The sequence below is a fragment of the Buteo buteo genome, chromosome 29 (assembly GCF_964188355.1).
Source record: "Buteo buteo chromosome 29, bButBut1.hap1.1, whole genome shotgun sequence".
NCBI classification, from domain to species: Eukaryota; Metazoa; Chordata; class Aves; order Accipitriformes; family Accipitridae; genus Buteo; species Buteo buteo.
The window spans coordinates 3380014-3393348 of NC_134199.1; the positions used below are offsets into that span (position 1 = coordinate 3380014).

At 39.5% G+C, this 13335-nt stretch overlaps 1 protein-coding gene across 7 annotated transcripts in view; it reads left to right on the plus strand.

Moving 5' to 3' along the window:
- The window catches only part of CREBBP (CREB binding lysine acetyltransferase), a 97706-nt gene that overhangs the window by 35528 nt on the left and 48843 nt on the right, over nucleotides 1–13335 (plus strand). For all 7 annotated transcript variants that reach the window (XM_075059465.1, XM_075059467.1, XM_075059472.1 and 4 more), the window contains 3 exons: nucleotides 2000–2176; nucleotides 12349–12598; nucleotides 13112–13225. In XM_075059465.1, the coding sequence (XP_074915566.1) occupies nucleotides 2000–2176; nucleotides 12349–12598; nucleotides 13112–13225 (541 nt within the window). The remainder of the gene's footprint in view (nucleotides 1–1999; nucleotides 2177–12348; nucleotides 12599–13111; nucleotides 13226–13335) is intronic.

The following is a 13335-nucleotide window of genomic DNA, read 5'->3' on the forward strand; positions in this document are numbered from 1 at the left end:
ACTAGAAAGGCCAAGTCCTTCTGCAGACAAATGAAGTTTGTAGTTGTGGATTTAGACACAAAGGGAAACCGAATAACAGCCAAACAGCTAATGTTCCTATTTCTGGCCTCTGAAAGGTTCAGATAGTTGGTCATTAAGCTACTTTTTCAGAATCTTACTTCTAGTTTCAGAAGTTTTCTTCACTGTTAATCTGATAGACCATCATAGGATCATCTATACCAAGCTATTCATAAATACTTCCTCATGCCTTGTCTGAAATAGTGGGTTAAGATGAGTGGGTAAGTTTATTAAATACTTTGCTATTAATTCTTCAGAGAAAAGCTGCCAAAATCATGTTGTAATAAATAATGATTTAAAAAACTAATTTCTTTGAACATACAGTCCTACGAAACAAACACAGAAATACAGAAAATAAAAATCTTGATACTTTTGCAATGTGATAGTAGTCAATACCACTTTTCTTTAAAAGCAGTCTTTATTACTAAGCTTTTGATGCTCTGAAGCAATTGGGTTTTTTTGGTCTTAGATGCTATTTGAATTATTCAGCTTTACTCTGGAACACAGCACATACATGATAACCTCTTATATTGCCAAGTAACAGCTTTTTTTTTTTTTAATGTGTATATAGTGGGTCAGATTCTTCTATAAAGATACAACATTTTGTACAGTTGAAAAAGTTCTGAATCTGTCAACAGTCACTCTCCAGGATGCAGGTTAACAGAAAGCTACTCTGAGTGCGGCTGGGCCAGCTGTCTGAAACCCAAGTGTACAAAGTACACTGACAAAGACGACAAGGCACAGTCGAATTGTGTTTATTGGACTCTGCTCCGATATAATTTACTGCTCTTAACCAGTGCTTCATCAACTGGTCGTTTAGTCCGATTCCTGTAAGCATGAAAAATCAACCACTGAGCAGTTCCTTATTATGAAGCTGTTACACTGATAAGCTGATGTGCATGGTCCCTCTTCCAGCCATGGGCGTAGTCCTCCTGAATCCTTGCTGGTAAGGGAAGTGAAAAGACCAGGACCATGGAAAACCAGTGTGTTTTGTAAGGAAAGGCTGGGGAGGTCAAAGGAAGGGGAAAATACAATTTAATATTTCAAATAAAGACTTGCTCAGTGGTTGGATTTATTTTTAAGACATTGACAGGTGATAAAGTCATCTAGAAATCCTCCCAGTGCAAGGCAGGAGGGAACACAAACATGATCTGTCAACTTCTATTTCTTCTTTATTTGGAGGAGGGAAGGAGGGTCCTAGTCTTAGTCATCCTCTTTGAAAGAAGTAAATTCCTGCTAAAATGTCTTTTCAGGACCTTTGTCCAATGTAATATTAACGGACTCAAGTAATAGAAATTTCACCACTTCTCTTGGGAGACTGTTCTTCAGGCAAAATAGCTCTTTGGATGGACAGTGTTGTCTTCATTCAGGGGGAGTCGTATTTCTGCTTGCTATTCTTAAGGAGTTTGGGGGTGTAATTTGTCAAGGATGTCAGCCTTAGATGTCCTTTTGTTCAGATGTTTTTCCTCAAGTACCAAAACATAAGTAGATAAGCATTTCCTAGATGCCTCCTTATATTCCTCTCCCTTCCCATCTAGTCTATGTATAAAGCCATGCTTTGTGTACAGAATGCACAAACTATTACAGGATTTGAGGTTTGTTTGGTTTTCAACAGTTTTTGTGGTGTTGGAAAACGTTAATTTCTGTCAATGCAGATTGAGAAAGATAATCTTGTTTTCTCCTTTGCATTTGCACAGTGATTTTGTAAGTTGAATTGCAAGACTTCAGATACACAGAGCTGTGTAAATTTGTAAAATATTTTTCTAAATTAATTTAAATGTGATTAAAGTTGTGAAGTTGAGATTTTAATGTTGAGTGACTTAAACCGGAATTTGTTCTGTGTGAATGCAAAGATGGATATTTGACATATGTTTTCTTTTTTTTTTTTTAATGTCCCTTCAGAATCAAGGAAATTATTATAATTTCATTCATTCTTTTCCAGATGGGAATGACAGGTAACACTAGTCCCTTTGGGCAGCCTTTCAGTCAAACTGGAGGGCAGCAGATGGGAGCTACAGGAGTGAATCCTCAGTTACCAAACAAGCCAGGCATGGCGAATAGTTTGTCTCCCTTTCCTGCCGACATCAAGAGTACTCCAGTCACCAGTGTGCCAAACATGGTGAGTTGTACCTGCCTGTTTCCCTTATTCATTATGTCTTGGTAGCACATTCTCAATTCTTGGGTGATATGGCTTCTGCAACATTAGCGGACTACGTGTTTAAATGACCATGGAGAACTATCAGAGTTGCCTCATGGTTCCTCACTACCACTCCTCAGTGTGTGTACAAAGTTTGTGTACATTTTTATGCAGTCATTTAACTTTCTAAGCAATCACAGTGTTTTGTTATAAGAATTGCATTACATCCTTTCATTCTGTCTGGTACATTTAGTTCCAAAACAGATGAAAATGTCTTCTCTGTAAGTGCTGTTTGTAGGTTTAAATTCCTAAATCAATTAGAATGTGTTGGATACATCATCAACTTCCTGAAACTAAATAGTACCTTTCATAGCCTTGTATCTAATATGGTGAACACACCACATGCTTCTCAGTTTATACTGTGCATGACTTGCACCTCATAGGCTTATGAGAATAGTTCTTATTAGGATACCTTGCCCAAGTTTGTAGTATTCTGTTTACTAGAGTTTTCTTTATAAAGTGAAATTAAATATTCCCATTTGTCTCAGTATGTCTGCGTATTAATCAGACTGCTTGTGTCGTTTCTATGGAAACTCCAGCTTGTTGCATTTTATATTCTTATACATGATAGCAGTTACTATAGAAACTTGTAAAACCTTCCATAAGATGCAAATTGCTTTTTTTTTTTTAAATTTAACTAGAAACCCAGCTATTTCTTGGCACAAGCAATGCTTGTCCTTCCATCAGTGAGTTTGCTACCTGCCTATCACTAATAAGGCTATATATGAGAGGGAATAGGATGTTATAAACTTCCTCTTTTCTCCTGATTTTAGAGGACCACTTCCTAATTTTCCTTTAGTTACACTGTGACATCTTGTTTAATATCATCTGTTATTTACTGCTTATGATTATGGAAAGGAGCTGGTGACTAGGATTAAGACCATGTTTGGAATACTATTTGCACTCATGAGAATATTTGTTAAAAGACAATTTGCTGCCTGACTATTCTAATTTTGTTTTTAAAATACTTTAAGTTTGCATCAGGTGTAAAGCAAATGAATTATTGCCCTGGTTCTGCAGAGAACCTGCAAATCTGACCAAAGTGCTGTATTCATCTTGTGGACTGGATGATTCTGAAGGCTAATTTTGTGCTCATTTAAATGTCAGGTTTTGGGAAGCCTAAATCTTAATGTACTCACTCACTAGTAAACGATATAATGACAAGTGTTCAGGTGGCATAAAAAAGACATTTGCCATCAAGGCTTGTCTAGTGGTGGGGGAGGAAGTAAAAGAAAAAACTTCCAGTTTCCTTTCTCCCATCTTGTCCAAGAGACAGAGGAAAGTAAGGGAAACTTACTTTCCCAGTACTATCAATTGCAGTTTCTTCAAAATATCAGAAATAGCACTTGTCTTCTGACAGGACAATCGAAACCATCTTTCTTTGTTTCTCAGGTGTCAAAAACTTCGTATGTCCAATATATCTTTTTCTTCCTCAAGCCAATACAGAGAGTAATAGCCATTTCAGCTGACAGACATCTGTACTGTCGAGCCAAAAGGTCTCAACCCTGCTTATGGATCATGTGGTGCTTAGAGTGTGATTGTGGTCCTGATGGGGGTGGAACTTTCATCTCTAAAAAATGAAGTTTCCATCTAAACATTTTTATTGCAAAGCCAAGAATTTAAAAAGAAATGTCAGACTTGTTAAAATTTAACCTTTACTTGGCAGCAGTGGGTAAGGCAGTGTAATTATTTGGTAATAGTACATACATGGCCATATGCTATTCCTTTCACAGGGACTTTGCTTTATTCAGCATACAATATGAACAGTGCCCTCTGAAAGAGCATATAGTCAACATTTTGTTCTATTTTTGCTGCTCAGTGTGTAGCTGTGGGCCTTGTTGACTGTATGTAGTAATATATACCACTCAGCCAGTCTTTTCCAAACGCTTTTTCTGTGGTAGTCATCACTGGAGCAGGCATATACTTCGGATTAGTTAATTTTCACAGTGCCTCTCTGAGATAAAGATGTGTTGCCCCAGTTTTAAACATGAGGCTGAGAGGCATAAAGGGAGTAAGACTGGAAGAATCTGCTGATTCTGAGCTTCAGGTTTGTAGGCTTTGGCTTGCTAAAGCCTTCATTTCATATGTTAAGACATTATCTAAGGGTAAAATAACATTCACATTGGTTAGATGTGTGCTCCCACAACTCATGGAAGTGATGTCTGTGTCTCACATTGGGGAACTAAAATATGACCCAAATGGCACTTGGGAAAAGTTGCTTGTGACAGAGGCAGCTCCCCAGAGCAGAGTTGTGGTGTTTGAACTATTATGCTGTGCTTTCTTGCTGCAATCACTTTGCTATTTGCTATGTCCCATGATGCTTTAAGACCCTAGAAATAGTGGTTTGATTTAATATATTTGGCGTTGTGTGTGGTCTGCTGGAGACATGGTCTATCATGTTTCCTGAAGGAGGCAGGAGTGAAGTGGAAAAGGGTATAGTGTTCCACTACTGTCTATCAAAAATGAACCTGTGGAAGATCAGTTCAGACTCCATCTACTACGGCAAGTGAAAGACCAACTACATCCTTTTAAAAGGACCTCCAGGTTTTTTTGTGAGACGATTGGAACCACATATGTTGCTAAACCAGCCCTCTATACTATCCTCATCTTAAAGGGCTCTAAAAGTACTATTCCATGAGAGAGACAAACCCATGTGAATGAAAACATTGGTTATATGTGGCAAGTCTGAGGCAGGAAACCAGATTCCAGCATGACATTAAACACCTTGGTTACCACCAAGAATTGTCTAAATAAGAGAAGAGGAAATAGGAAGGTACAGCTGTTGTCTTCAGACCCCTTGGTCCTGAAAAGCAAGGCATTTTTAAAATACTCCTTTCAATCTTTTGCCTTTCTCTCTAACTTCATGTGTATGCTGCAAAAATAAAGCAAAAGATAAGTGTGTTTTTTAACCCACGTTACTCTTAGCATCATTATGTGTGGCACCCCATCCCAAACACTAATCAGGACTTTTCCCACCACCAGGCATAACCCTCATGCTGGCAGCCAGGATAAACCTCTGCTGCAGCAGTGGATTTTTTTAAATCCAAATTCAAGCTACCACTCTTCTAAGAACAGCACACTCTCTGTTTCCCACCACCACCACCACCTCCCAAATGAAGTGGTTCTCAGAAGCATTGGTTTATTGCATCTTCCAGCCCTTGTTCCAAGCATGACCTTACACTAGACCCTGAGAAGCACCTTTGGTTTAATCTCTTTAACGAGGAAAGAAGTTACAAACTTAGGGTATTAAAATGATTAAAAGGTCAGCATTAAGGTATTAATTTTCAGTGTCAGCCAGATGGATTGATTTTTTTGTTTGTTTTGTTTTCTTAACTGTGGATCTGAAAAACATATTAGCTATTGCTTTGTCTGACTTATAGAATACAATCAATTTTCCTTACAGAATGGGCAGCTTGAAATCTTGAGTAAATGACTTGTTTCCAAAAGAAAGATGTTGCTTCTGATGTTGATGGAAGTTTTGGTGACACACTAGTGAGATTCAGTGTCACTTAAATTGTTTGATGCAGGACTGGCAATGCTCTGCTGTGGTGAGATCATGCAAAATCTCTGGACTGGAAGTGAGCCATGCTCTGCACTTTGGCACTCAGTACAGTGTGCAGCCTGTATGGAAGCCAGGAGCCTCTTGTTTTCAGAGTAGCCAGTCTCCGGGATGTGCTGTCAGTGGGAAGAACCCTGTTAGACTTTTCCATCAAACTCGCTGAAGCTTTGCGGTGTCTGCAGTGCTACATATTGCAAGGGTAGTGATGGGCGGTTTCTTCATGGACATACCAGTAAATCTAGTATTTTTACATGGGTTAGAAGTACCATGTGTGAAGTTTGGCTTCCAGACACTAGCTTTGTCTCACAGTTATCCTTATGACCAGCAGATGGAGTTGAGAGAATATTACTTTTTGGAAGTGAAGGAAATCATTTCTCCTTGGTTGTCTTGACTAGAATTGGAGTGGTACGTCTTCCCTTGTGGTTTTTTCCCCGTTCTCTTATTAAACTACATCTCAAGTTTTCTGTTGCCTTCTTCCTTGTTTCTGTGTTTCTTTTTATGTTCTTTGGGTTTCTTTATTAACAGATTTTGGTCAGAAGAGAGAAAAACGATGACTGGGGCATGAGGATGTCTTAGGTGTGCCTTGCTGCGGACCTCCTAGAGAGATGAAGAAAGCTTTTAAACTGGGAGGCCGGGTTTAATTAGAACAAGTAGAACTGTAGCTACTTAAAAGAGACAACTTGTATTTTATTCTAGAGACCAGAAATAAAAGGCTTTATGAAAAAATCTCTATTGTGTCCTTACAGTAAGGAAAGCTTGCTTTCTTAACCTTTCAGTGATTTTTTTTTTTTTTTTTTTTTTTTCCCCTCTCTTGCAGCAAACTCATTCTTCTTTTTCACTGCGGGAGAGGTCTGTGACTGTCGCCCCAGAGGCATGCTGTGTGTCTGCTTGCTGCTGTCATCAGCAGTCTCCCAGTCTTTGGTGGGCTTGCTGTTTGCTGTGCTCACCTTCCCTGTGCCTGCCCTGACCTGCACTCTGAAAGTTTCTCTTTCCCAGGCATGCTCACTCCTCTTCCTCAGGAAGATCCCACCTGACTGGAAGTGGAGCAGCAGCCTATCAAACAGCTGGGAAAAGCTCTTGTCTGTGTTGCTTAGCCATGGTCTTCTAAAGGAAAAGATCTTAATAACCTGGAAGCAAATCTAACAGATAATGTCCAGTGCCAGAGAAACTATGTTACTATGTTGGGAACAAAGTAGGCATCCCTATTCTGTCTTAGTGCAGGAGTTCATCCTGGGAACATGTATTCCTTTGAATGGTGGAACATTTTAATTTTTGCACCATCCATAAATAATGGTGCCAGGCTGGCAAAAGCGAGCTGAAAATGAGGATCTGCTCTCTCCCCAGTGCTCTGGCTCATGTTCCACTCTCCCATCCTCCGTATATGAATATATGTGGTGGAGAATATCTATCCATTGCCATTTCCTATGCTCTTCCAGCAGTTGAGGTGAAGTACTCCATAGCCAGCACTCTGACAGCATGGCTTTCCTTCACTTACACTTCTCATTTGTCCCTTATCCACAAATTGGGATTTTTAATGTTGATCATTCCTCAGTCTGTTTTATCACCCAGTAAATTCTATATAAAGCTCTCTTAAAATTTTGTGCACTTGATTTCCTGTATGTGACAGCTGGACTCTGCAGATTCCTATATGAAGCTTTGTTCATTTTTGTTGCTTTGAAACACTTCTTCATTATATGCTTCTTGTCATTTACTGGTCCTTCTAATCAGAAAGCTTATAAAGACAAGGAGATAGAACTCCAAAAGTGTATCATTAAGAAAGATGCTGATCCAGCCTTGATTCCCAGCAGAGTCAACTGCATAATATTGAGGCATTTGCTGGCTTTAAAAGAAAACTCTTTTGGCGATTAAAAGCCAGGTGCATTGAGGGCACTCTCTAGGACCAACTATTCAAGTTCCTTCTATGGAATGACCATAGGAGCCTTCTTGCCTTTAGTGGTTGCTGTGGGCTTGTGAGGCTCAGTCTGCAGTACCAGCTTCAGAGATGGAAGTTATACTCCATAGTGGTAAGAGGAAGTTGGAAGATGAAAATACTCCTTTTCACTTTTTACATGAAACTCTGCCTCTAGCCATGTCAATGCCAAAGCTTTGAAATAAATCTTGGGCTCTGAACGTATTCTTCGTGTTAAGACTGTGCATCATGTCAGCTTTGTACGTGGGACCTGAGAGTATCACCTTCCCTTTCTTCTCATTTGTAGCTGCATTGCAGTCTCTCAGATTGGTGCTACTAACAGGCTAATGTAATTTCTTGCCACTCAAGTCAATCTCTCTCCAGAGAGCATGACCACCTTCTGAGGTTGTGTCTGGTTCAGGAAGCCTTTTTTTTCCCCCCTCATCTTCTGCCCACCATACAGACTCAAAATCAGGAATCAGAACCAGATTCTGATTCTTTCTGCTACTTGGATGAGAAAATGCAGCACTTTGGGGTTATTGTGCACAAATGCAAGCACTTGTGCTTGTAGTACTTCCACTTGTCAGCCTGTTCTGTGTGTGCATGGACTTCTCGAGCCAAAGCAGACCTTCAGATTCCTGGTGTCGGGAATCGTTCTTCCTGTATGGATAGGACCAGGCTGTTCAGACCATGCCTGTTCACAGTAACTGATGGAACCAGAGAAACCATCTTCCACATAGAGAATGTAAGATGAATTGCAAGAAGTGTAAACTGGTTCTATGTTTCACAACAAAGCTCTGGTGGTCACCAGAGAAAGCCTGGGTTCTTAAGTGACTGCACTGAGAAACGCCTCCTTCCTTGATGCCATCAGATAGCTGCTGCTTGAGCTCTCGTTCCAGTTTTGTGACAGAACAGTGCTTCCTGGGTTGTTCAGAGCTGGTTCAGTGCTTATTAGAGCATTCCTGCAATTCCTGTTTGCAGGAAGGACTTCTTTCAAGCTTAATGTAACTGTGCGGGGTACATCATTGGAGTTGATCACACTGTGAATACTGAATTCAGATAGAAGTGTTGCTAATTAGAAGTGTTATTTGAGATTTACAATATCATACATATATCCACTTTATGCCCGCTATCCCTTCTCTGAAAATGACCCTCAAGATCATACTTTAAGCCTGTGATTGAAGGGGAACTGAAGAGGTTTGGGTCTATTTCATCGTACATACTCATGCATGAGTCAAGGTGGGATGCAGCCTTGCTCTCTGCAGATATGGCAAGGGTTGTTTTTTTAAAGTCTTAATTGATAGACTGGATGTGCCCATAATGTAAGTGCACATGTGGATGACCTGTTAAAAATCTCATGTTGCTACTAAATAACATCCCTTTTCTAGTCTAAGATGTCAACAGCCTGAGAAACCCAAGTGTATAAAGTGCTACCTGCTTTCTAGTTAGGCTGAGGGAAGGTCTATAAAACAAACAACTGTATCAAAATAGTAATCCTTTGTGACACTGGATTCTTAATTATCTCACTAAGTTCCACTGTTGATTACAAACCTGTCTTAACTAAAAGGCATTTTTTAAAATGCAGGATTTGTCCTAATACAGTGATTCCAGAAAGTGGTATTCTTCTATCATGGAGAAGGAAATAACATGGAAATAAAAAGAAATTATGGAAGAAGAAATGTATTTTAAAAAAATAGTGCTATATGGAAGCTAGGCTGACACTGAGTTCTTTATCAGTTTGTTTAGCTGTTGAAAGATTACTAGTGCTACTGAAATTGGTGCCTACTTTTATAAGAAAAGGTACATAGTGTTTCATCTTGACAGACAATGTTGAGTGCTATTGAATATAAACACATTAAACCAGAGAGGATTACTGGTCATCTCAGTAAAGTAAAACTGCCTGGGAACTTTGTGTCCATCCGAGTCCATGAAGATGAGATACTTGTGCATCTGTGCTGCCCAGAAGCGCAGGAAGTTTTTGCTCTTCAGAATAGGGACAAGGCAGAACTATCTTCTTGTATGAATATATAGTTTCCATAATTTTAAGTGGTATTAATAGCTGCTTTACACTATAGAAGTGTTGTATTACTCTGTTTCTAGAAAACTGGTTAATGAAGCTACCGTCTCTGTTGGAGGTTTTAGTAGACTTTCAACCCCTAATCTGTTTGTTCTGTTTACGGTGAAGCTCAGCAAGCTAGCAAGAGAAGCAGAACTATCTTTTTTTACTGTGTGTGTCTGACCATTGAAGCATTTATTTTAATTGTGGGAGCAGAATTGTCTGATTTTCCTATTTCGTCAAGCAAATTTTGTCATTGGGGCGAAGCAACGTGAAGCCTCCTGCTTGTTCTGGAGTGGAATGATTTCTGTGGTTGATAGAGGATTTACACACCTTTGGCGTGACTGCAGTGCACTAGCATATCCCCGGCTTTGAACTGGTCCTGCAGACTGCTGTTCTTAAAAGACAGACTAACAGGGAAGAGATCAACTTCCTCAAACAGTCGACAGTCCTGAAAGTAAGGTAGATGGTGGAAAGATCATTTGTGATATTTGCAGGTTTAGGATTTCACAAGGTTGAAATAACGACCAACATAACTCTGTAGAGCTTAGGCAATATTCCGAGTTCTTTCTTTGTGCCTACCTGCAGACACTCTCATCTGGACTGAAACTGCTTGTTCTTCTAACTACTGATACTTCATGATTCTGCTTTTTTTTTTGTTATTTGATCTTCAAGAAATCCTTTTGGGTCAGGGCATCTGTGTTGATACAGCTGCAGTCATGTCTGTTAACTGGTAGGGTAGTAAAAAAAGGAGAACTTTGGCTTGGGAAACAATTCTTTGACTGGGATGAAAACATCACTTCCAACAAGATTTTCTTTGGCATGGTCTCTGTATTTTTCTGCAGATTGGCTGAACTAATTGTTTCCTATTTGTGACCCAAGAATTGTTTCAGCAAAACCTGTCTGCTGTTGTGGATTTGTTCACAGAAGAAATGGAAGACTTAATTTCAGCTGCATGCACTGGGAGCATAAGTGGATGGGTTTCTTTCACCCTCTTCCCTTTTATTGTTCTTTTTCTTGCAAGCTCAAGACAAACAGATGGAGCAGTTCCTCTTTGTTTAAGACTTACTGTAATAATTTTCAGTGGCAGAGTCCCCACCTCCTCCATCAAATAGCAGTCATTGTGTTTTCTGCTTGGTCTTGTGTGTGCTTTGTTCTCTGGAAGAAAAACTAGCTCTTTAAAACCTGATGTGCAGGTAGCAAAGCTGAGGACAAATCTTGCTGCTGGAGTAGTGAGAACTTGTGCCAGGGAACCTTTTGTTGACCTAAGAATATGAGGTTTTTTTGCTTTTATGTGCTCTGTTTTGTACACTGTAGAATTTTCTGGGGAGTCTTTCTCAAAGGTCAAAACTAGAGCGGGCTACAAATGGTGCATTCTGTCACTGAAGTGTGATTTTTCCTTAAATGTAATAAGCAGGCTTTGGTCAGTAGTTCTGTAGACAGCACTGAACTATTTCCTCTGTTTCTCCCCCATATAATCTTGTTCTTCCTATATTCTATTTATAAGTGGGTTTAATGGCTGGTTTTCCTTAGGTAGCTTAGAAGTTGGTGAGCTTCCCTGTGGTAACCTGTATTTACAGTGCATAATCAAAGTGATTCTTGGGACAGTTTCATGTTTGTCTATGAGATTAATTCAGGCTGCAAATCACAGGTATTTAAGCACTGTTGTAGGCTGTGGATGTGTTTAATTTTGAAAATCAGGTTTCTACATTTGTTGTCCTTCAAAGGTTCGGGAAGGTAGTAGAATGGCTTCTAAATCTGTGCTGAAGAAATGACGTGTTAAGGAAGCTATTTCTCTTCTGCACTGTTACAAGCTATGTCTTAGACTAAAGATCTCTGTGGGTATGCAGTCTCTGTAAGGCAGGGCTCAGGCATTGGTACAGAAGTGTGTCCATAAAGAATGGATGCTGGAAATAGATAGGATTTTACAAGCTGATACAAGCTAGCGTCACGCTGTAGTTAACTAGTTCACTTCAGTAGACATAATGCAATCCAGATTGAGGTGGCCCTTTGTGGGAGAAGACTGTATACATCTTACCTTGGAAATTTTCTCTATGAAAGGAATATCAGCACTCGCTTGTGAGAATGCTAATTTAGGCTTGGAAAATCAGTTCTACCTTTTAGTGTAATAAATAGAGACAGTCATATAATTTTGACTGTTTTCTCCCATTGGACTGGTCTTTCTGTTGGGGACAAGAAACTAGGATTGAAGTGTATAAAACCTATAATATGCAAATATAGTACTAAACAGACTTGAATTCCACCTCCAAGTGTGGTAAGAGCTCATTCCTGTTGGAATTATGATCTGTCTAATAAACAAAAGATTTTGGATGGTTTGTTACTTAAACTATTGTTTGTAAGTATCTTAAGAGGAACCTCTCAATACATTTTTGCTGTTCCAAGGTTAGAATAGAAATGTTTGAGAATGCTACAGAGACTGGCATAATAATCCTTGTAGCCAGTCGTAGCAGAACGCTTGGCAAATAGTCTTGTGATACTCAAATTATTATACAAGATTAAGATAAGAATTGAGACTTGCAAATGCCATGCTAAACTATCTGTTCTCTCAGTCCCAGATGCAAACGCAAGTACAACAAGTGGGAATAGTACCGACGCAGGCAATGGCAACTGGACCAACAGCAGATCCAGAGAAGCGCAAACTGATCCAGCAGCAGTTGGTTTTGCTGCTTCACGCTCACAAATGTCAGAGACGTGAGCAAGCAAATGGAGAGGTGCGGGCCTGTGCTCTCCCGCACTGTCGAACCATGAAAAACGTCCTCAACCACATGACACACTGTCAAGCTGGGAAGGCCTGTCAAGGTGAGAACATGTTGCTGAAGGTACTCTTGCAAATGAGCTGTGTAAGGTTTCCTGCATATTTGTCAGCAGTGTTTCTCTTCTTGTCAAGAAGATCCTTATACCTGGCACAAACGAGTACCAAAACTGGTTCTTTAATTAAAACAGCTGCTCCCTTTTTCATTACCTTTGCCCGGTTTCCATTTCTGATCTCTCCGCAGTTGTCAGTTTAGAAAACAGAATGCAATATTTGCCCTTTAGAAGTAGGAGGGTACCAAAGCAGCCTTGCAAGCGTCTTTCTTGTCTCCTTTGCTGTATAAAGAGGGTGTAATATCTACTATTAGATTTTAATACTAATTTCCTTCATTTGTTGTGGCATTGGTGGGTCCCAAAAAATTTTAGTTGTGTTTAGCTGTGTTTAGTTATGTACAGTATTGCTTGTAAAGGAGAAAGAATACAGTTGCTCTAAAAAATGAGTTAATTCAGAACCAGTTAACCAAGGAATGACCTTAATTCTATTGCTTCTCCTCATTACAGTTGCTCATTGTGCATCTTCAAGACAAATCATCTCCCACTGGAAGAATTGTACTCGGCACGACTGTCCTGTGTGCCTTCCTTTGAAAAATGCCAGTGACAAAAGAAATCAACAACGTAAGTAGTTGTTTTACTGCTGTCACAATGGAATGATAGTGTTAAAATAAAGTTGATGAAATGTGCAGTGTAGGAATAAACTTGACAGTTTAAATTTAATAGCTGTTTAA